We start from the raw sequence: 23,578 nt of genomic DNA, 5'->3' as shown, positions 1-23,578 counted from the left end.
TTATGTTTGATTGTTACATTTCTATGATTTCTCATCATCAACTGTATACTCACATATCCAACATGCTTTCAAACCAAAATTTTGATGTATTTTGTTCTCCAACCGATCTCAAACCCAAAACAATCTCTTCCCCAAAATTTTGAAATTCATTAAAATTGAGATTCAACTGTTTTAGGTCCTCTAAACCCTATCTACTTTTCATTATGTTTTAAATTATAAATCAAATATAAATACATAATCCTTCTTAAACTTTAATCTGTACAAATATATTTCAACCAAATATTCGAATATAGTTTTGTATATATGTTATTACTGATACATAAATACATAAATACTAGGTGGTTTCCTGCACTATATGCAGTAATTTTTTTTTTAAATCTAACTTATATTTAAAAATAAATTTTATTAAATATTATAGATTTTACTATTTTCTTACTAATATTTAATATATATTTGATATATATTTGATATATATTAAATCAATTTGTATAAAACTAATAAAAATAATATAAAATTGTATAATTATCAAATATTTAACCTAAACAATATTTATAAAATTTGTAGATATATAAGACTAATGATCTTACGATTAGATATTTAAATTTTTTAAAAATTGTATAAATTTTTGAAAGCTTTAGTAATACAAATTGTATAAGTATACAAAATAATAATATTTCAAAATTTGAAATGTTATATATGAATATATTTATTTTAAAGATGATGTATGAGCTATTACCATATTTTAAAAAAGTTTACCAAAAAGAAATATCAATATTAAATGTAATATATGAATTATTACCATATTCTAATAAGTTTGCCAAAAATATAAATCAACATTATGTTTTGTGAAATTGATCGTAGAAAAAACATGTGGCAAAATCACTTCGCAAATATAGTCTAGAGGATGTTTTGACGTGTTTCTTTGGTGTCAAATACTATGAACAAATCCTTATCGTACTTGTACTAAGAGGAGATTGTAGGGAAGCTAAACCATTTTCAATTTGGAAATAGTCTAAGAAGCCTAAACTGATAAATCAGATAAATTGTGAATCCACATCTTACTCTCCTCATTGGTTTCTCTTAACGGCGACAAAATGTGCTCGGTCTTCACTGATAACAGACTTAGATAAGACGAAGAAGAAGAAGAATTGGGCCTTGTGATGTTAATGTGACGAGTAGGTGACGTAATTAATTAGCAAGCCCATAAATTAATTTATTTTCTTAAAAATTTTAAAGATTATTTTATTTTTTACATATTGGATAACATTTCTGGAGATTTTAAGTAAACTTCCCCTAGACAATATTTACGAAGTGATTTTGGCACATGTCTTTTCTAGAATCAATTTCACAAAACAAATATGACATGACTACTGAAATTGATGACATGTCTTATAGTTTAATATGACATGGACAATTGCATTTAATGTTAATTTATATTTTTGGTAAACTTTTTAAAATATGGTAATAACTCATATATTACATTTAATGTCAATTTATATTTTTGAAATTTTTTTTAGAATATGAAAATAACTCATAAATCATCATTAAAAAAAATATATTCAAATATGACATTATAAATTTCGAAATATAATTTAATTATATATTTTTATATTATAATTTTATTACTAAAATTTTCAAAAATGTATACAATTGTTTTAGAAAATTATAAAAATTTAATCGTAAAATCATTATTTTCTTATATATCTACAAATTTTATAAAATATTTTTTAATTTTAATTTTTGGTAATTATGCAACTTTTACAAATTTATTTAATATATTTAATTAAAATTAATAGATTGAAAAATCTATCTAAGATTATATTTTCAAATATATACATGCATATTCTTAAATATAATTTTTATGTTTAAATAAATCAAATTTATATTAAAATATTAAAACGAAAAAGAAAATTTACAATATTAATAAATTTTTATTTTAGAATATAACTTCTATTTATCTGTTAGAAAATATTTTAAATTTTTTTACTGACACCAAGTTTTAAATTAATTTGTGTGTATTTTTTTACCATTCAAGACTCAGTTCTTGTAATACAGGAATATTAATGAATTTTTAGTAAACCCAAAACTAACCTACCCACTAACCCAACAAAAAAAACTCAAATTCCCCGACTAACCAGAATCACATTTTCTCTCCTTTTTTATCTTCATATCTCTCTTTAATTTCTCTTTTAAAATCTAACTAGATTAATCCGCGCTTTGAAAGCGCGAGATTTTTTCATTTTGAAAATCTAATTTAATATTTACTATAAATAACCTATTGCTGTAATTATTATAGGTTCATATTTCATATTTTCATATATATATATATGTGGACTAACTATTATTTGGCTTTTTAATAGTACAATAAATTATTTTAATTATATTTTAGTTTGCAAGTTTTAACTTATTGTAATCCCATTTCGATTAGTTAATTAACTGGGATGACTTGTGCTTGTTACCATTTTTTCAAATGATGGTAACAATCGTTTTTTTAAATATTTCATGTATATAATATATATATGTGTGCTTGTTACCATCTCGCTAGAAATATCATCATTTAGTTTATATCTAATATTGTTTGTTACTATTTTTTGATACCTATAACAATATAATTTTTTTGAAAACGTTTTATAAAAATATAATGTATATTTTATTTCTTTATTTCTTTATTTCAACAATGATTTATAACGATATATTGTTACCATATACAATATAAAATTCTTAAACCTGAAATCTAAGATTTATAAAATTAGACTCATTTCATTTGGGACTCACTCCATTTAAAAATAAAATAGTTTGGACTTATTTAATTTTAAAATTTAATAAATTTGCTCATTTAAACCCGTAGAATTATGTTATTTTTTCAGAAATAGTGAGAATTTTTTATCTCTCTCAGTAATTCTCTCAATTCGAAATCCAAGATTTGAATTGATGTCATTTCATTGATTCCTCCTAAATTGCATAGATTCTTTTAAGATCCATGTTCTCTCCCCACCCCCACCCCCACCCCCGGCCAAGAGAGACTTGTTCTCAAAATGAAGGAAGAGGAAATTGACGGTTGGTTGTTGACCAATGGAAAGGCACCGGTATGGAATGAAATTATAAAATCGACTCGATGGTCATATCCGCTATATATTAATTGAGAAACATTTAAAAAGTTATAACATGTAGTTTGTACTAATTAAAAAAGTGTCATGCTGAGTTTACACGTAATTAGAATTCTAATTTTGCTTATGTGGCGGCTTGAGAATCAATTGAAAATTTTGTTTGTCCAAAATTAAATTGCTAGGGAATTTTTTTATTATATAGTATGTCCATTATGGATCATTCATTTTTCAAATTGAAATTATTATATATTATTTCCTTAAATAAAACCTACGGAATTACCTAATGTGATTAAGATATATATATGACAATTAATGATTTTAAATAATAAATATTTGCTAACAATCTGTATACTTTATATCATTTTTATTTAATTATTTATTATTAAAATAAATTGCACAATTAAATTAATCATATAATAAAAATTTATATTTTTTTTTGTATATGTTGTATTTTGAATTTTTCAAAACGAGTCTAAATTACTAAAACTGTTAAAAATCTCACATAAACTTTTCTGATCAAGGTTTAAATTTTTTTCTATAATAAGATACAATGATTATAAAATTATATGAATAAACAATTTTATTTTAATAGGTGATTATGTTACTATATATATATATTTCATATCGTTTAAATTAAACTATACATCATATGAAAATACATACTTATATTTTGAAATATGCGTTGAACATATATTGAAAAGTTAATCTTTTAGTTTTGAAATCTTCATTTTTTTTTAAATGATTATAAATTATTGAAACCAATAAACATTCCACATTAAAAAATAATCGTTGGTGTAAAATTTTGTTACACAAATATGCAAATAATCATATGAGTAGAAACCTTATTTAATAAATAAACATATTAAAATTATATTATATATATATATTTATATATATATATATCTATGTTAATATCATTTAAATTTAATTATATATCATATATGATAGATAAGATTGATTGTTTTGATTTATTTACCGATTGTGAATAAACAAGAGCGGTCGTTTGATTTATATGCACACGCCAATTTATTACATAACAGTAACTGATTTCTTAGTTATTTAATATATAATTATTATTTTATTATTTCATAATATGTAGAAAAACATAAAATAAGTAATAAATATAAAATATTTATTATGCACAAGGCGCATATCTTAACCTAAGTATGCATCTCTTTAATAATTTTAAATCTTAAACATTTTATAAATCTCAGGCCAAAACAAAATAACGAAATGAGAATAAACTCAAAAATCAATATTTATATCAACAATAACCAAAATGAAAAAAACGACACAAAAACGAAAAAAATATTGAAGACACATAGGATTGGCACGTTAACGTAAACTTCTCATAACCATAATTAAATTTAAAATTGCTAAATCATGATATAAAATCGAGCTGACATAGTTTCATTATAACCAAATAGAAGGCCTGAGATTCTTCGGCCTAAACGTTAGGTTCTTATGCGATAAGGGAGTTTTTGACTTAAAATATTTTTAAAAATGAGATCAGCTCATCAGTAAACAAATTATGTAATTAACAAAAAAGTTTTTGAAAAATTGTTGAAGGGCCAAAAATATTAATTCGATCAAGAATATAAATTTTATTTTTTCATATGATATTTCTTAAATAATCTTCATATAAATTTACTATGCGCAAAGCGTATGTCTTATCCTAGTTATAGATTATAAGCTCATAACCTTTAGCCCATTCTGATATCCTCTTTCATGATGTTTTCTATAGGGAACTACTGGGAGTGGTCTAAACTTCAACCTTTCTTTTTTTCTTCATATTAGGAACTATAAACTAGCTACTAAAGGAATTCAAGCTACAATAAGAGCTCAAAGCGGATAAAAAATCGGAAGAGACAGACGCAAGGAAGATCAGAGGCGTTTATCGGTGTTATTGCCCTCTTGTCGCAGCCGATCACTCATTAAAAGCTACTACCAGGAGGAGACAATTTTTTCCAAACAGGATCATTTCCGGTGGATTGGAATTTGACTCAGATTTTCTTAATCCCCAAGAAGCTCAATCCTCGGTTAATGACAAAGATGCGACCCATTAGTCTTTACTCTCGACTAGCCTATTCCCAATTCCTAAGTCGACCAAACCAGGGAATTAAGCTAGGTCAAACTATTACGAGCAGCTATTTCAACTGTCAATCAATGTATGTCAGAGCACTTTGTCTGCATATTCCAACAACATAACCCCCACATAGCCTATTATATACACCCTAGAAATGGTATAGAATCTTAGATTACCATCAGGGCTGGCTAAGGAGGGGGGACAAGCGGTGTGACCGCCTCGGGTCCAAGTCCGTATCTCCTGTATATTAATAGTTAAGGAGTCCAATTTTTTTTAAAAAATCTATATTTTTAAATAAAAAAATTATAAATATAATAAATAAAATTGAAAATGACCCAAAAATATTTGATATGCATATAGTTTTATTTTCATCACAAAATATACAAAATATTACTGATTAAATTTTAAAAATATTTTAAACATTATCTGAATATAAATTTTAGAGGGTAAAAATTTTTTTTTTGCCCTATGGTCCGTAACAATGTTAAGCGGGCTCTGATTATCGTATACTTTTCTTTACATTTACAAAGGGAAGACACAGTATAAAGAAGCACGCAAGACCTTCACCGCCAACACTGGTGAAAATTTAAGAAAATAAGGTCACCAGAGTTTTGTCTTTAATCCTGGAACAACAATATGGTTGACTGCTCGGTTTCTGCGACATTGTGTGACATCTCCACTTCAAAAATAGTCAGACTGATCTCGTCATTTGTCTATGACTTCTCCATTGCTATCCTACATAGCTAACTTTTGTAAAATTGGAGCCTCACATTCATAATATATCCACTATGCATCTAAACATTTATGAATTAGAATGCTTTAAATATGACAATTTAAGTCAAATTGTATTACATAATGAGTTATTCATCGGTTCAGCCAATAGTTGGGTCTTAGGTTTTAAAGATTTTTCCGGGTTTTATAGAATTTTTAAACAACGGATTTTTTTTTTGAAAATCAAAGCAGATTACATATAGGTCACCGGTTTTGTTGGTTTTACCGCGGATCCTGATCAGATTTCAAAACAGTGAATATAACGCTTCATGTGTAACATTTAAATGCACATACAAATTTATATCATATAACTTTGGTTTGTTTGAAAAATAATTCCGCACTTTGAAAGCGCGGATCAAAATCTAGTTATTATAATATTAACATTGCTTCCATATGATTATCTGTTTAATTAAAGTTTTCTTGTGTTATAAGTGCAATTTCCCTTAAAACATATGCTGACAAAAAATGATGTCCATTCTTTTTTTTTTCTTAGACCATTTCAAACAAACCCTTGAGTTTAGATTTTTGGTTTTCTAGCAAGATTTAAAACCTTTAAATTTTGTAGTTTTGAATAATTTGAGGTTTTATTATTCAAAACTTTGAAACACTATTTAATTTTAATTTTAGTATGCATAATGATATAAATTATATATAGTTATACTAATATTTAATTTCGTGTCACTTTATTTTTTATAATTATATTTCAATTTAATATTCAAATATATCTTTACATATATATTATTATTAGTACATAAATAGATAAATATGAAACATTTTGTAACTATATCCTCTCTAGTTAATCCATTTTCAAGAAATGAAAGATTTATTTATTTAGTCAAATCACAGTATACATATATGAGTTATAAAAACAAATTTGCATTGTGAATGTGTATATATTATTTAGTTTTATAATTATGTATCATAAAATTAAAGATTAAAATGTAGTATATAAAAATTTAAAAAGTATTTGAAGTTCATTGGTGAAGTATTTGTTATAAAAAGTATTTGTTCGCAATCCAATCCAATACAGAAGAATAGAATATCCAAAAAAAAAAATTAATTAAAACAGCGTTGAAGAAAAATCATCATGATCGATGGTCAAGTGGACGCCAGGCTCATGATCGATGGAAGATGAATCGAGCGAGAGTGATGTGTTGATCCCTTGAACATTGCTGTTGATGAACATCATCATCATCGTCGTCGATGTTTTCTCTTTTCCCCTGTTTTTCTTAACTTCCCCGGTGATCTCAGCCATGAGTTCGGCGTCTGGTTTAGCTAGATATTGATTTCGATCCTTGCGATGATCATTTGAAGTGTGAGATTCGATTGGGTTAGGTTTAGTTTTGGGTGATGGTGATGTAAGCGCCGTTGGAGATGGTGGTGGCATATGTGATTGAGATTTTGATTGTTGGCCAGATTCAGGTAGTGGCAGCGAGGGAGGATCGGTAGATTTAGACGCAAGTGGCGGAAGCGGTTTGACATGGGATTCTTTACTAGCGTTTATCTTTGATGGTGGAGTTTTGGCATCTCGTGGCAGTATAGATGATTGCCTAGGAGGTGATGATTGGGACCGAGTTTCATCAATGGATTCTTCATTAGTGTTTAGCTTTGACGGTGTAATTTTAGATTCTAGTGGTGGCAAAGGTGGTTGAGGCGATGATTTGAACGGAGTATTATCATTGAATGTAGAGGCAGGAAGCGGTTGAGACTGGGGTTTTTCAGCAGCGTTTTGCGTTGATGGTGGCGTTTTTGCTTCTTTGGGTGGCGAATGTAGCTGAAATTCATCCGATTCTGACAATGACGGTGCCGGCGGTGGAATTTTAGCTTTTGGTGGTGGCAAGGGATGTTGAGGTTCACCAGTTTCTGACGATTGGGACAGAGTTTCATCTGTGGCTTTAACCGGTGGAGGCAGGGATTCATCAATGGCTTTAGACGGAACAAGTGGTGGAGACTGGAATTCTTTAGCAGCGTTTAGCTTTGACGGTTGAATTTTGGTTTCTGGTAGTGGTGGTAAAGGCAGCTGAGATTCACCGGATTCTAACAATGGCGGTGGTGGTGGTGGAATTTTATATTCTGCCGGTGGCAAAGGTTGTTGAAGTTCACCAGATTCTGATAATGACGGTGGCAGTGGAGGCGATGATTGGGACATAGTTACTTTAGACGGCAAAAGCAGTGTAGGCGGTTCGGGCAGGGATTCTTCTGCGGCCTTTAGCGTTGACTTTGGATCTTTAATATCTGATGGTGCTAAAAGCGGCTGATTTTCGCGGGTTTCTATAAACGACGGTGGCAATTGACGGATTTTAGCTTCTGTTGCCAAAGGTGGTTGATGTTCACCAGACCTAGGCGATGATGATAATGGTGGTGATGCTTGCGAAGAAAGCAAAGACTTGAAATGAGTTTCAACATTGGATTTAGACGGTGGAAGCGGTGGTGACAGCTGCGGCTGAAATTCTTTAAGCGTTGAGGGTGGAGACAGCGGAGTTTTGGTTTCTGGTGGCGGTAAAGCCGTCTGAGATTCATCGGATTTTAACAATGATGGTGGTGAGGCCAGCGACGGAGATAGTGATCGGAACTGAGTATCCTCAGTAGATTTTGACAGCTTAGATTCATGGGATTCTGTTAAAGAGGGTGGTGATACTAGCGACGGGGGCGGTGATTGGAACCGAGTTTCATCAATTGATTTAGACGGTGTTGAAGATAGTGGGGATTGATATACTAAAGGAGCGCTTAGCGTTGACGGAAGGGGCAGTAGTTTTTTTGCTTCTGGTGTTAGTGGTGACGTTGTCTGCGGGTGAAGCACTTCCTTTGAGTTTGGTGGTAAAAGTGGCGGTGGTGAGGCTTTTGGTTCTGGTACTACACGTGGCGGATTTTCACTAGATTCTGTAAGAGACGGTGGAAATGTTGATGGTGAAGGGGGCAGTAATGAAGGTGACTGCCGTTGTGGCTGAAATGCTGGTGACTTTGGTTCCGGAGGTTGAGGAGGCACCGATCGTAGAGGTAACCGCTGAGATAGGCTCGGTTTTTGCGGCGAAGGAGGCGGTTTTGACGTCGATGGTGTTGTTGTCTGCGGTTGAGATTCGTCCTTTGATTTTGGTGATAAAAGTGACGGAGGTGATGCTTTCGGTTCAGGCCGCGGCGGAACTGTCGATGGTGATGGCATGGGAGATGAAAACTGATTTGGAGGGGGCACACGTGAAGGTGACTGCGGTTGTGTCTGAAATGCTGGTGACCGTGGTGATGACTTTGGTTCCAGCCGTGGCGAAGACTGGTGATTTTCACCAGGTTTTGATATAGATGGTGGGAGTGTTGATGGTGATGGCATTGGCGATGGCAATTGATATGGAGGCCGCTGAAATGCTTGTGACTGTGGTGGCGATTGTAACAAAACTTCTTTAAGATCCTTTGGTGGCAATGGCGGTTGTTGCGGTGATGGTGGTTGGTTGCTTACGCTTTGCCGTAACTGGACAAGCCTAGCTAAGTTACCGAGCCGGAATCTCCGGCGAGATTGACGATTATTAAACATTTTACTAATAGCTCGTGTTGTATAGCAGGATACTAATAGTACATGTACGTTTGATTAAGATAGGCATGAGTAAGCTTAAGTTATATAAGTAGAGGAACATGTCAGTTGCAGACAAGTTTAGCCTACACGATATAGACCTTATTCACACAAAGTATATCCATAAACCGAAGACAAGTATTTGATTCTTTATATCTTTTGCACAAATCACGTGTTCAGATAGATATACTTTCTATATTCTTTTTAATATCAAGTGCTAATATTGGACCATAGGTAACAAATATTAGGCCCATTAAGTGTTTTGGGTATATGGGGGCAGTATAAAACAATATTTTACTGATATTCCATATTTTTATTCAACAAAATGCATATTATGGAAAAAGATATACGATAATGTTTGAAACATTCATTTCTCGTTCAGGTGGATAATATCGAAACGTCTTCCATGGAGACTCTCTCAGCATCCATTTCATCCTTGAACCTCCCTCCACTACCTCGTAGGTCCTTCTCCGGCCGCTTTAAACCCACCGTTAACTCAACCTCGACAAATCTTTCAAAACCACCAACATCGTCTTCTCCATCTTCCTTCTCCCACCACAAAAACCTTACCTTCCCTAGAGGAATCTCGTTACCACTTCCGAACGCAAAACCCTCGAGAGCTCCACCGCCACCATCTCCTCCTCAGATTCACGAGAAAGCGGCGTCGGGATTTGCTGCGGCGCTCGTTAGCGTTTGTCAATCGAAGAACTGTCTTGGTCGGGCTCAAGAAGATGTCAGAAGGCTGATGGCGTTTCTTGTGGGAGAAGACAAGAAGAGGAACAATAACAAGGGCTTAGTCAATGAAGTTGTTGAGAGAGGTAAGTTTGGTAAACACTTGAAGGGCTTGGTCAAGATGTTGGTTACAAGAGGCAAATCTGGGATTGTGTTCGATGTCTTAATGGAATTTGAGAGAATCTGTAATGAACTTGTTGTTACAAATCTTGTATGGGTTACTTAATGGAACAACCAAAGATTGTAACTAAGATTACATCAACAAAGTCAAAGTTTACTTTTGCGTTTTATCCATCTATAATCGCATTCTTGTTTTCTATGGTGAAATTTGTTTATGTTTCATTGTGGTGTGGATGAACTCTTAAACGTTGTTAATATTTAGTTCCATAACTTGCTTTTTTGGCCTTCAAAACCATGCCGAATAAACCTTAGGTTACAGAACAAAGCAAAATCATATACTAATAGGTTTTTATATATACATGAAAACTCAGGTTTAAAATCTTCATGTTTGTTAATTAAGAGTTTTCAATGTGTAATATGAAAGCAATTTAAGAACTTAGTGGTGTTTGTTTAGCGTTGTTGCATCCTGTTTTCTTCTTTGAATCTTGTTTGAAATCTGCAAGATTTGCCAGTTCATCCACTGCTTCGACGGTTGTTTGAATCCTAGCTGCGTTTTCGATCAACAACGAAACCAAAGTGGCAACTGGAAGGATTTCATGTAGGCTCATCGCCATGGTTCTGTCTCCTTCCTTGTCCTTTTCAGATTTAACATCTTCTTCAGGTCTGTTGATTTCTATGGGAACAATTTTTAAGGTTTCTTGAAGCTCTTGTACTGCTGAGTTCATATCAAACACCAGGTAATCCATCTTCGAAGATTTTCTCGTGTTCTTGATCATATCCGCTAACTCTCTCAAGATTTTTGAAGAAGCTGAGCTCAGACTCATACAAGCTTCTCCGAAATGATTCTTGACCTGGTCTGGTGCCTGCTGAAATCAAAACACATATAGGAGTATTAGTTTCACAACATCTTAAACTTGATTCTTCAAAACAATGATAACTTACCTCTGTTTCATAGTTCATGCAGATACTAAGATTCTCAAGGCAGTAAGCACATCTCCTCATAGCAGCCCCTATCTTTACATATTGTTGCCATGGGTGCCGGAAGTTAAAGCTTCCATGTGCAGGTTCCCATCTAGCTAGATTCGCCTGAGAGATTTAAAATATAAGAGCGAAATTAGAGGCTACAAATCAAAAAGCTAATTAATTTTACATCATCCCCAAAGATAAAATGTGTTAAAAGTAAAAAGAATATGTGTCAAGTTACCATGGCTTCTTCTGTTCCCTTAGAGTTAAGTACACATTTGAATCCTTGCAACTTCTTGTTAGTTTCTTCATCTTCATTCTCATTCGTTGAGACGTCTTTCTTCTTGAAGTACTCTGCTACACAGCCTGCAGTTTCTATGATAATTAGCTCAGATAGCTAATGCGGTTTCTTGTGTAACAACTTTCCTTTTTTTTCTTCCCTTACCGTCTAATGAGTCGGCAAGTTTGACAAAATTACATTGAACAAGGCGGTTAAGCTGAGATCCTGCCCATATGGGACATAAGAAGACAGTAATGACAATGCAGATAGATGTTCCAATTGCAATAGTTGATGCTCTTTGCTGAGCCATATCAAACAGCTTATCTACTCGGTAACCTCCTACTGAGACTAGGCTAAATGTGAGGATAAAGATCATCGCTCCATAGTCGAATCTGGATTTGAATGATGGAACAAACCGCGAGTAAGTAGCTGTGAAGGCTGCAAGAATCAAACCCATAAAAAATGAATTTAATAAAGATTATTTTACAAGGGTATAAAACACTAATCTCTTTTAGGGTTTCGATCATTACTTACCAAACAGGAAAACAGAGCATGCAGTCACAAAAATCTCAGCTTTTCCTGATTGAGTTGCAACCCAATGAACAGCAATGCCTAGTGTTCCAGCTAATATAGTTGCCACCACTCTGTTCACACATTTGGAGAATGTTGCTCCTGTTGTGCATGAAGGAGATACATATACATATAGGTTAATATAATTTCACTCACCAAAAGAAAGTTGAAAACGTTTGATTTTGAGTTTAGTTTACTAACCAACAGTGGACTCAAAGACGACTACAACAGTAATGATAGCCCACATAGCATTTCCTCCAACTCCATCATACAAAGGTCTCATGTAATAGAAGATTGAGACCAATGAAAGTGCAAGTCCTACTTTCAAACAGTGAACAGCTTTTGCTGGATCATCTGCCCCAATCCTCCAAATGTTCCTCATAGACTTTGCGATTTGCTCCAGGATAACCTTCATTACAAAACCCTTTAGCCAAAGAAAGATCCTTTTACTAGGTCCATATGTTGGAACCAATCTCTCGGTTGTCCCATTGTCAACACTTATCCTCCACTCTAGCTTCCCTGCTTCAATCTTTGACGCCATGTTACTAACCCCAACGACGACCCAACGACTCGATCAAATTAATGATTTGGTCAAGAAATGTTTGGGTTTTGTTTGCTGAGCAATGCAGTTTATGGTGTTACATATATAGATCATAGGGATACTATCATATGTTATATGTATTACTATTTAACTTTTCAAACATTTTTTAATCATTTTAAGTGTTGAATTAATATATAATATATGTATTCTGCTAATATGTATTATACTCTCCCACTTGGAAATGCACAAAGATGGAGAGTGGCCTAAGTGTAAAGTTATATGATCAGTATCTAATTTTGTGCTATTAGTCGTCATCGCACAAGTACGTACTGATGTTGACACCTTCGTACATCCATCCATTTCATTGCAACGTCTGCTCATGTTAGTTTCTAGATTCTGTTCATATTTGGTAGTACCGAAGTACGTAAAAAATTTACTGTCACAAGTTATAAGAAGTTTCAATTCACTACAACAATTGCGCACACTCGAAGGTTTACGTTATTTTGTGATAAAAATGTAAATATTCATTAATGAAAATGAAAAGTTGTTTTACAATAGTTTCTTAAGACCCAAAATAATAGAAAGTCTTAAAATAAGGGATTTAAGCATCAAACTTATAACAGTTGTTTACCAAAAAAAAAAAACTTTTAACAGTTACAGTTGTAAACCAAAACATCGAAATTCCAAAAAGAAGAAGAAAAAAAAACTAGACGACATCAAAAGCAGAAGCCCTAACCTTCCGACGACATTTTACAACACTAACCCTAGTCTCTAGATGACATTTTTGAACTCGAATCCTAGTAAAAGACCGGCAGTGGTTTTAGCATAATTCCATGCATACACAAAAGTATTAAATATTTAAAATGCAATTAAATCAAACAAATGAAATTACTATTACATGCTCTAGGCTGCTAGCCACTAAAAGGATATCAAAAATATATGTGTGCGTAAGCATATGCGTGTATGTGTGCATTGCGTGCGTATTTACATGTACTGAATTACACATTTAATGTTTTACACGAAGTGTATTGTCGTAAGCAAATAAAGCCCTTCGCATATTCCGTTTGGTTGATTAGAGAATTCACCGTACCACGAGATATATTTAATTCTTTGTCTTATTTGATTTAGTTATTTGTTTCTTTTACATGCATTACGTTTGAATTGACTTTACTATTACATATGCACTTTATACCTGTGGTTTCAACACCGTCTCCACCTTTAACACATTTTTTTTTTCTTTTTAACATTTCGGATCGTCTTCTTCCTCTTTCACCTCGTTTATTCAACATCCACTTCAATTTATATCTCTACAATAGTTTGTTTAAAAAAATTCAACGTCCTAACCCACAACTCTTAATTCATATTTTTGCTTTTTACAATTAGCTTAAAAACCAAAATAACATAATTTTTAATAATATTTATTTTGAATTATTATACTTAGCTTAATTTTTAAATAATACCAAAAGCTATATTAATAAAAACAATCAAAATTAAGAACATATTTTTTTAAGTAAGATATTTACCAAATTTTATTTTCAAAAATACGAAACTTATTATTATTAAAACATCTAAAATTAGGAAACTGTAAATACACACGATACAAACACATATTATTAAGATATCTTAAACGCACACAATACAAAGCACACAAAATAAAAATACATTAAAACTCTTAAAGCACACACATATTTTTTTAAAAAAAATTAACCATGAAACATTCCAAATTTTGCCCATATGTGTTTAACTAGATCTGATTGTAATTCATGATGTAAAGTTGAATCACGTATTCAGATCTAGTTTGCACATGATTTACAAATGCTGGTAGCACCTCAGTAGAAAATGGTTGTGGTGTACTCGAACCACTTGCCTCAGATTGATCATAATCGGTCCAATTCTAAGCATATGTATCTCGTTCATCCTCAACAATCATATTATGCAATATGATACATGACCGCATGATGATAGCAAGATCTGATATCTCTCACATGCGAGCTGGTTCACGAATGATTTTAAACCGAGCCTGTAATACCCCAAATGCGCGCTCAATGTCCTTCCGATACCCTTCTTGATATTTTGCAAATAACTTGTATGGTTCACTTTGAAGAAGTCGGATTTATTTGACGAAAGTTGGATAAGATGGATAGATACCATCAGCTAGATAGTATGCCATGTCATATGAACGTTGGTTTACAAAAAACTTTACTCTTGGAGTATTACCTTGTTCAACATCATCAAACACCGGCGAACGATCTAGAACATTTAGATCGTTTAATGTTCCCAGACATCCAAAAAAGGCATGCCAAATCCATAGATCATGAGATGCAACTGCTTCAAGTATAACTGTGGTGGTTCCCTTATCTCCCCGAGTAAACTGACCTTCCCATACTGTTGGACAATTTTTCCATTCCCAATGCATGCAATCAATACTTCCGATCATCCCTGGAAACCCCCTCATCTCACTGACATGCAAAATTTTTTGCAAGTCATCTTGAGTTGGAGCTCTGAGATACTCTTGCTCATACAAATTCCTTTACAGAAACGGCGCAAGCACTCCAATGTTGTAGTATCTCCTATTTTGATATATTCGTCAATCGCATTGGCAGCAACACCATACGCTAACATTCACATGACAGTAGTGCATTTTGCTAATGGAGAAATACCTTCCTTATTTGTTGCGTCAACTCATTGGGTGAAATAGTTGTCACTGCTTGATAGGTCTCCAACGATCCGAAGAAAAACATGTTTTCGCATTCGGAATCGCCAACGAAACATTTCTTCATCATATGTAGGTTGATTGGCAAAGTAGTCATCAATCAGCCTTTGATTCGCTGTTACATGATCTCTCTTGAAGTATTTTCTCTTGCTATGAGACGTATGGTCTTCCTCAATTTCGGCGCTCTCTAAACCGGTGTACGATATACCTCTCTTCAAGCTCACACTGTTTTTTTTGTACACTTCGATATCGAAAAGAAATTCTGATGGATCCATTGATATTTTTTGTAAGATTAAATTGTGTTATTGATACATTTATAGGAAAATGAGTTTCCATTTATAAAAAGCTGAGTGGATGAAAATTCTGGACTCCAAGCAAACATTAAATTGATATAAATAATAGATAACGATTGGATTCTCTTACAAAATCAGAAAGTCACGGATTGCATACAAACAAAAATTATTAAAGTGAAAAAGGCCATTCAAACATTATTAAAGAAGAAAAAAACAAACATGCATTACTAAAAGAGAAAGAAAAAAAAAAGCAAACATACATTATTAAAGAAGAAAAATACAAACACATATTATTAAAAGAAAAATACAAACACACATTATTAATTTCCAAATAGATCGTTGCTCAACTTCTCTAACAGTTGTTTGTTCTTCTCATCGAGATGTTCTTTTTCACTTTGCTTCAAGAACATCTTCATTTTTTTGGTTTCAGTCTTTTCTTTCATCAATCGATTTTCCTCCTCTTGTGTCTTGGCTATTTTGTCCAATCGTTCTAATTCTTGCTCTTTGAATTGTTTGTATTCATTCCACTCTTAGTTGACGGTATCCAAAGATGTGCCTTTACTTTTCTTTTTGCCTTTTTATTGTTGCCTCTCTCCCCATTGGACGAGCACTTGATCCTACAGAGTTTGATCCTACAGAGTTCGAATCACTGGCATCACTCTCTCGGGATATCTAAGATCCACTACTTGTAGAGCCAGTATTTTCTCATACTTGACTACTATAGCGCGGTTGATCACGAACATCAAGCCACTCCGACATTAAATTGAAATGTTCATTCTTACCACTTGAATATAATTCGTGCGCTTTTGCCATTACATCATTCTCCGACCATCCACTTCGTTGCATACGCCTAGCGTTATCGTAAGCGCCACTCCATTTGCTCAACTTTTTATTCATATATTTGAAATGTTTTCTGCATGAGGCTCCATCACGGGGAGGATCAAATGAACAATGCTCATTACAGTACTCAGAAATTTTACTCCAGTATGCTTCGCTTTTCTGGTTCCTGCCAACAATGCTGTTTGTTCCATATTTAATTCATCCACTAAGTAGCACCAAATTTTGATCGGTGGTCCATTTAGGGCTTTTGCGGCGAGCTTGAGCTGATTCATTTTCATTTGCGTCAGGAATGGGTTCGCTAGCACCGCTCATGCTACCAAGAGCTATTTGAGTAGAAATTCGGGAAATTCAGTTGCTCTCGGAACATTTTCATCACCCGTTGGAGTAGAAGAAAGAGGAGGTGTTTGAGAAAAATATTGCATCACTGATCCGTAATTTTGAGGATAATTTACAACAGATGATGGCATGAAAAAGTTTGGTGAAAAACCATAATTTGATATATTTTGGGGCTGATTGGAAGTTTGGTTTTGAAATTAATAATTGTTTGGATTTTGGAAGTTAAAAAGAAAATTAGAAGAGTTTTGGGTGTTGAAAGGATTATTATTGGGATCCATTTAACAAAAAAAATTTAAAACACTAAAATAGTTGATTATAATGAAAAATGATGTTTTTTTTATGTATCCAAACGAAATGAGAGTAGTCTCTATTTATAGATTAAAAAAATCTTGAATTTTGATATAATTTTTATTTTTGTGAAAATAGTTTTATTATAAAATAAATGAATTTGAATTATTGGGTGAGGATAAAATCAAAAGAAATCTGCACAGCCAATCAGAAAACATCATTTAAATCTTAAAAAAAAAAACGTGTCAGCCCGCGTGCGTGCGCATACGCGCCCAAAAAAAAAATTCAACAGTTGGATCAACGCATGTTTAATCCACGTAGGTTTACACTGAAATTCAACACCCTCACTGCATTGGGTTCAACTGTTAAAACCGGGTTTCAACTGTTAAAACCGGGTTTCAACACCCTCATTGTATGGCCTAAGTGGCCTAAGTGGTCACAAAAGATTCATGAAAGTGGTGCGTTTGACTTATACTTTTCAATATTATTTGTAACTGTACTGCCTTTCAATATTATACATATAAAAGTGCAATTCTTGGGAGGTACAAATAAATCAAACTAATTAAACGAAACGATTACATAACCTAACTTTATTTTAGGTCTCTAAGTGAGCTCCAGGTTATTAGAAACTTAATTTAAGTTCCCTATCAAAACATTATCTTCCCTAAGTGGACGTACTTATATATATTATCACTAGGCTAGATTTTTGTTTATATTTTTAGAAAATATTATATGTGTGGTCTATAAGTAATTAGAGGATAAAAAAGATTATTGTACATGCACTTAGCTACTCCGGGCTGCCCTATTGGTCTTGTAAAACACAACCATTCATGAAGTGCCCCTCAGCTTATCATATCACATTTTGTTGGTGATGTGATAAGTAGAGCGGTTTAACCTTTTTGTCTTATTAAATTTGTTTATAAATATATTATGTTGGGATTAGGTCACGATTGAATTAATTAGAGTTGTTTGTTAAGATGTTATTGGTATATTCCGCTAAAAAAAATCTAAATCAATGGCATGCAAATCCTAATTGAAGAATAGACAGAATGCACTTTGTTCTACATTCACAATATCAATGAACACACATACAGTATCTAAAAGTCGTCGATAAACTATAAACACTAAGCTATTAATTAAAGCATCGGCCGAAGATAGTTCTGCATGGGAGACGTAGAAATATATATACTGAATGTGATTAATGGACTAAAGAAGCTCTTGCTTGTGTTCTTGAGGTTTATTTCCGAATTCGCTGACACAGCATTTATAGTGGAACCAAGTGGCATATAAAGTCCTTTTGTCATATCTATCTCGTTACAGCTATCTCCCAGCTTAATTTAAAATTTTATGTTTTTTTTGGTCTAAATTAAAAAATTTATGTTACATTTTAAAAACTGATGATTTAAAACCGAAAGTAAAGACGGGAGTAAAAATATGCATTTTTCTTTCATTTATTGGTTTTCACTTTTTTTTAATGAAATTTCAAATTTAATGATCAACTAGTAGAAATAAATTACATTTACAAAAAAGTCAAGCTATGAAGAATATATTGAAGAAAAAAAGAATCGGAGACCTATAGCAAGACCACCTTCTGCCTAACCCGTGAGCTCAAACCATTGCCATAGAAGTCCAACATATCTATGTTGCGGACTATACTTCAGCGGCACTATCCTATTCCTCATCGATCGATTAGGCATCTGCTTTGTCGACGTCCAGTTGCCCTGATGTCACCTGGAGTTTCTTTTTCTCCATATATGACAAATGACGGTTTGGAAGATCATCTTGAGTAGAATAGAGTCAAGTCTATTTACTCTCTCGCGTTTAATTGCATTAAGCGTAATAGACCAGTTAGGGTTAGTCCTACGGCCAAAGAATCCTCTCACCAGACCTTCCCAAGCAGTGAAAGAGTAGGGACAAGCAAAAGAAGAGATGATCTCTTGTCTCATCCCTTTCTCCACATAGTCCACACCCCTGCGTAATCCCCCAACTCCTCATCCTGTCACCGGTAGAAAGCCGGTTTTGTACTGCTAGCCAAGTGATAAAGGCGTACCGAGGTGTGCTCTGAGCGAACCATACGACCTTATACCAGTTACCTTCGGCTTTTTGGGTCTAATTGCTCCCAAGTGTTTGTAGTAGAGAAACTATTTTGAAAATCATCCTCACCTCGCTTCCATAGAACCAGATCCTCTCCCCTATTTGCATCAGGGACCGGCATCGCGAGTATCTGATTGTATAGTCTGGAACCTCCTGCTGCGTTCATTTCTCAAACTCCAGTCATTTCTTGAGACCACATCACACACTAGCGCTCTGCGAGGAAGACCCAGATACGTTGTGCCTATGGCCCATGTGACGTCAATCAATATCCCTGCACCCATCCAGTTATCAAACCAGAAAGACGTAGTTAATCCATCTCGAACCTCCATTTTCATAAACTCATAGGCTAGATCCCTCAGCTTGAGTAACTTCCTCCAAATCTAAGATCCCTTACTGTCATCTCTCACATCCCAAAAAGAGCTTTGCCGAAGCAGATAGTGTTTTATCCAACAAACCCATAAGGAAGTTGATTGAGTAAAGAGCCGCCATATAAGCCTCAGAGCGTAAACTTTAGAAGTATCTCGCAGTCTCCTCACTCCAAGCCCTCCCTCTTCTTTCGGATAACACAAATCTGCCCAACTCACCTTAGCCTTGTGGGTTTGAGTTGGCGATCTCGACCAAAGAAAGGCGCTGCACATGCTTTCTATTGTATCCAAACACTCTGCTGGAAGGATAAACGCCGTGCTCCAAAAAGTCACATGCCCACTATAACAGATTTAATTAACTGGAGCTGACCCACAAAGGACAAGCCCCTGTTGGACCAGCAGAGCATCTTCCTTCTGATCTTGTCTATCAATGCTCATAGTCGTGAGCTGTTAAGGACTTGGTGGTTAAAGGCATACCTAAGTATCGGATAGGTAGATTTCCAACTCCAATTCCCAAAGATTCTGCTTCAGTAATCATGCCCGTATGATCACTTCCAGCTACAAAGATTTGAGACTTTGATGCATTTATATGGAGGGTAGACATATCTGCAAATTCCTTCAGAACCTCTATAACCCCATTTACCGACTCGATGGTACCGTCAGTGAAGACCAGGATGTCGTCAGCAAAACTCAAATGAGTGAGCCTGACTCCCTGACACTCAGGATGATAGGCGAACTTTTCGTCTTAGCTGTTTGATTTAGTAGCTTTGAAAGCACATTACTCAGAATAACGTACAGATAAGGCGAGAACGAGCATCCCTGCCTTATTCCTCGTGCGCTGGTGAAGAAACCTTCAAGACTTCTATTTACTGAGACCGAAAAAGAAGCTGTTGAGATGCACAGTCTTATCCAGTTGACGAACTGTGATGGTAGCCCCATCGCTTGAAGTACTGAGACAATAAAGGACCACTTGACTGTGTCGAAAGCCTTAGAGATGTCAAATTTAATAGTACATCTTGCTGAGCAGGAATCCTTGTGATATCCATTTACCAACTCAGAAGCCAAGAGAACATTTTCCTGCAACAACCTCTCTTTTATAAAAGCGCTCTGATTTGTCTCAATAGCTCCTGGAAATATGAGCTTTAGCTTGTTGTCTAACACATTTGAGATGACCTTGTATAGTAAATTGCAGCACGCTATGGGCCTGAATCCTTCATCTTCTCAGCACTTTCAGTCTTTGGGATCAACGTTAGACTTGTTGCATTGATTCCAGTAGGGAAAAAACCAAAGAGGAAAAAGGACTGAATCACCGTGATAAAATCCCTGCCAATCACAGGCCAAGCCGCATCATAGAATTCTTTTGTATAACCATCAGGTCCCGACACTTTGTTGTTTGGTAGTGAGAGCAGGGCATCATATATCTCACGTCCTGAGATAGGAGCAGCCAGCTGTGCACAGACTCCTCCTGGGCGTCTATACGTCAGAAGACCACAGAGCTCATCACCTGTAACCTCTGCTCCAGTCACATCTTGTGATTGCAGGAATATTTGGAAGTGAGCAACCACTTCTCGTTTAATGTCGACAGCCACCCGTGAGAACTTCTCCAGTCTCTGTAATGAGACTTCTAATAGTGTTTCGAGCAGTCCGGATCTGAACATATCGATGATAGAAGACTGTATTTTGATCTCCAGCCTGCAGCCATCACATACCCGACTTTTGTAGCAAGAACTTCTCCTCTATTTTTGCAAGCTTATGCCAACGATCGGAAGCCACAAACTCTTGGGCACAATTTTCAGGACTGGGATTCACCAGCACTCTATTATGGCATTCGCAGAGCTCCTCGTACGCTTGCTTGGTTCTGTTTGGCAAATCGCCAAACCTGGAACGGTTTAGAGCTCTCAAATTGAACTTAAGCAGCTTTAGTTTCTTGTGAAAGGAAGACAGGGCTGAGCGTGAGTGATAAAGCTGAGGCGATGTATCCCAAACTTCTTTGACTGTGTTCAAGAAATCCTCATGTTCTACAAGATAGTTAAAGAAGCGAAATGGCTTTCTTGCTTCATCAAGTTGTCCTAAAAGCCTGACCAGACACCTTGCGTGATCTGAAACCCCTTCCGCTTCAAATTTAGCGGCAACCATTCCCCATTCACCAAAGCCATGTCTAGTTTTTTGCCAATAGGATCTGCATCCCTTTTGTTTCACCATGTAAAGAGAGCTCCAACATATGATAGATCCAACAGCGCACAGTCGGTTGTAACTTCTTGAAACTGCGTCATACCTATCTGATCACTTTGATAATCCAGAGCACAAGAATGCTCAGAGGATGATAAGGTCTCGTTAAAGTCACCAATGAGTATCCACGGTAAATGAAGATGAGAATAAGCTGCTTGAGTTGCTCTCAGGTCTCTCCAAAGCTATGTCCTCTCTGCAGACGTATTGTGCGCATAGATAGCTGAGCAGATGAATTGTTCCCCGATTCTGGTATCTGAATGGCACAAGATATGATCTGGTCACTCATGTGCAATTTTGTTACCACCACCTCGCTGGACCAGAAGAACCAGATCATTCCAAGCTGATGGTGCTCATAGTTAGTTAAAACTTGCCAATGAGGCATAGACGCGTCCATACACTTTGTCAACTTATATTCGCGGACCCTTGTTTCTACTAGACAACCAAAACTAGGTTTCTCGGACTGAATCCAACTTCTTACTGCTCTATGTTTGCATGACATGTTAAATCCACGCATATTCCAAGCAAAGAAACTCATCATAGCTTCCTTACAGAAGATTTCTTTTGTTGCCCCTCTACCCACAAACTTCAGATCTTTTGCTCGTACTATAGACTTCTTTGTTGATTTATTCACTAAGGCAAGATTCTGTCTTCTCCCTTTAGCTGCCGCATCGTTAGGGTGAACTTCTCTTTTTTCAACTAACTCTCCCTCTTCAATCTCTTCTACCTCATGGTTCATATCATCATCATACTTTTTCTCAAGTTCCTCATCCTCCTGCTTCGAATCCAGAAGAGGGCTGAAGCGAGATGGTGATACCACTAAGGTAACGTCATCATCTTTTTGAACCTCTGGGCACCCAGATGAGGGAACATGTTGCTTGCCATAGACCAGTGACCAATTCCCTTCTCCAGCTGCTGGAAATGTCTCAGTTGTTGGTTCAGCAATCTGAATATGAGGTGAAGTTTCAATAAAGCCTGCCACACCATCCTCCTTAGATACCATCTCTAAGCGAACCTTGCTTTGCATAAGCGGATTAACAGGAAGAGCTGAGAGCTCCTTCATCAGATCTGTAACCGCATTTCCTCCGAGTGCACTCTGCTCCACTGAAACAGAGAAAACTACTTCAAGCCCCACATTATTCGCATCCTCAACTCCTCGCTTGAGTATCTTAACATTATCAGCCTTACAATCTGATCCCTTATGCCCCCACCCTTGACAAACAGCACAGCGTGCAGGGAGCCAGGGATAGCTAACTTCAATCCCACGTTGATCTCCATTCTTAGCTTTGAATGTAATCCTCTCCACCAAAGGGGTATGCAGATTCACCTCAGCCAACACACGAGCTACATCAAACCGAATATATCTTTCCGTATTGGGATGAAGTTTGACAAACTTCCCTGCAGCCCTTGTCAAACACTTCAAACCCTTATGAGAAAAGAGATCATTAGGGACGCCCTTTAGATCGATCCACAAGGGCATAGCAGTAAGGTCTGGTGGCTTCAAAGCCGATTCCGGGGACCATTCGCTCACCACCAATGGCACGTCCAAAATATGCCAGTAACGCCTTTGAATCACTCGGGTTCTCGTATGGCTGTTTTCAATACAGAACAAGACCGTGTTCTTCTCAATGAACTGCACATCAATCTTAGAACCGCTCTTCAGAGAAGCCCAGATGCGATTCACAGTGGCGTGA

The 23,578-nt window shown here is 35.1% G+C and overlaps 4 protein-coding genes across 5 annotated transcripts; 1 reads left to right on the top strand and 3 right to left on the bottom strand.

Annotated features, from left to right (window-relative positions):
* Positions 1 to 6,957: 6,957 nt before the first annotated feature.
* On the bottom strand, positions 6,958 to 9,664 carry LOC106327291 (extensin). Of its 2 annotated transcripts, XM_013765413.1 has the most exons (2): positions 9,387 to 9,664; positions 6,958 to 9,332 (listed from the first exon to the last, which is right to left on the bottom strand). In XM_013765413.1, the coding sequence occupies exons 1-2, from the start codon at positions 9,485 to 9,487 to the stop codon at positions 7,025 to 7,027; spliced, it is 2,409 nt and encodes an 802-aa protein (XP_013620867.1). In that variant the 5' UTR covers positions 9,488 to 9,664; the 3' UTR covers positions 6,958 to 7,024. The 2 variants fall into 2 exon arrangements, with proteins under 2 accessions (XP_013620867.1, XP_013620866.1); XM_013765412.1 differs by having other exon boundaries at positions 6,958 to 9,664.
* A 201-nt stretch (positions 9,665 to 9,865) lies between these two features.
* On the top strand, positions 9,866 to 10,547 carry LOC106327292. Its single transcript, XM_013765414.1, has one exon. The coding sequence runs from the start codon at positions 9,930 to 9,932 to the stop codon at positions 10,479 to 10,481; it is 552 nt and encodes a 183-aa protein (XP_013620868.1). The 5' UTR covers positions 9,866 to 9,929; the 3' UTR covers positions 10,482 to 10,547.
* Positions 10,548 to 10,783: 236 nt separating this feature from the next.
* Positions 10,784 to 12,741, bottom strand: LOC106326238 (aluminum-activated malate transporter 10-like). Its single transcript, XM_013764262.1, has 6 exons — positions 12,390 to 12,741; positions 12,153 to 12,290; positions 11,784 to 12,056; positions 11,580 to 11,704; positions 11,318 to 11,461; positions 10,784 to 11,238 (listed from the first exon to the last, which is right to left on the bottom strand). Exons 1-6 carry the CDS (start codon positions 12,727 to 12,729, stop codon positions 10,804 to 10,806), a joined length of 1,455 nt encoding a protein of 484 aa, XP_013619716.1. The 5' UTR covers positions 12,730 to 12,741; the 3' UTR covers positions 10,784 to 10,803.
* A 7,344-nt stretch (positions 12,742 to 20,085) lies between these two features.
* LOC106323914 lies at positions 20,086 to 20,597 on the bottom strand. The gene is made up of 2 exons (XM_013761958.1): positions 20,529 to 20,597; positions 20,086 to 20,370 (listed from the first exon to the last, which is right to left on the bottom strand). The coding sequence occupies exons 1-2, from the start codon at positions 20,595 to 20,597 to the stop codon at positions 20,086 to 20,088; spliced, it is 354 nt and encodes a 117-aa protein (XP_013617412.1).
* Between the last annotated feature and the right edge of the window lie 2,981 nt (positions 20,598 to 23,578).

This window comes from Brassica oleracea, chromosome C2, assembly GCF_000695525.1.
Source record: "Brassica oleracea var. oleracea cultivar TO1000 chromosome C2, BOL, whole genome shotgun sequence".
Taxonomy (NCBI): Eukaryota; Viridiplantae; Streptophyta; class Magnoliopsida; order Brassicales; family Brassicaceae; genus Brassica; species Brassica oleracea.
The sequence above is the reverse complement of the archived record's forward strand: the minus strand, read 5'-3'. Positions and strand labels throughout refer to the sequence as shown.

Excerpts from the sequence above, each read along its gene's own strand:
- LOC106327291 (XM_013765412.1), bottom strand. The coding sequence starts at position 9,487 with ATGTTTAATAATCGTCAATCTCGCCGGAGATTCCGGCTCGGTAACTTA.
- LOC106327292 (XM_013765414.1), top strand. The coding sequence starts at position 9,930 with ATGGAGACTCTCTCAGCATCCATTTCATCCTTGAACCTCCCTCCACTA.
- LOC106326238 (XM_013764262.1), bottom strand. The coding sequence starts at position 12,729 with ATGGCGTCAAAGATTGAAGCAGGGAAGCTAGAGTGGAGGATAAGTGTT. Across the intron at positions 12,057-12,152 it reads ATGCTCTGTTTTCCTGTTTG|CCTTCACAGCTACTTACTCG; the intron begins GTAAGTAATGAT and ends TGATTCTTGCAG. Across the intron at positions 11,705-11,783 it reads ACTTGCCGACTCATTAGACG|GCTGTGTAGCAGAGTACTTC; the intron begins GTAAGGGAAGAA and ends TAGAAACTGCAG.
- LOC106323914 (XM_013761958.1), bottom strand. The coding sequence starts at position 20,597 with ATGGGGCTACCATCACAGTTCGTCAACTGGATAAGACTGTGCATCTCA. Across the intron at positions 20,371-20,528 it reads CAGCTTCTTTTTCGGTCTCA|GGAGTCAGGCTCACTCATTT; the intron begins GTAAATAGAAGT and ends CCTGAGTGTCAG.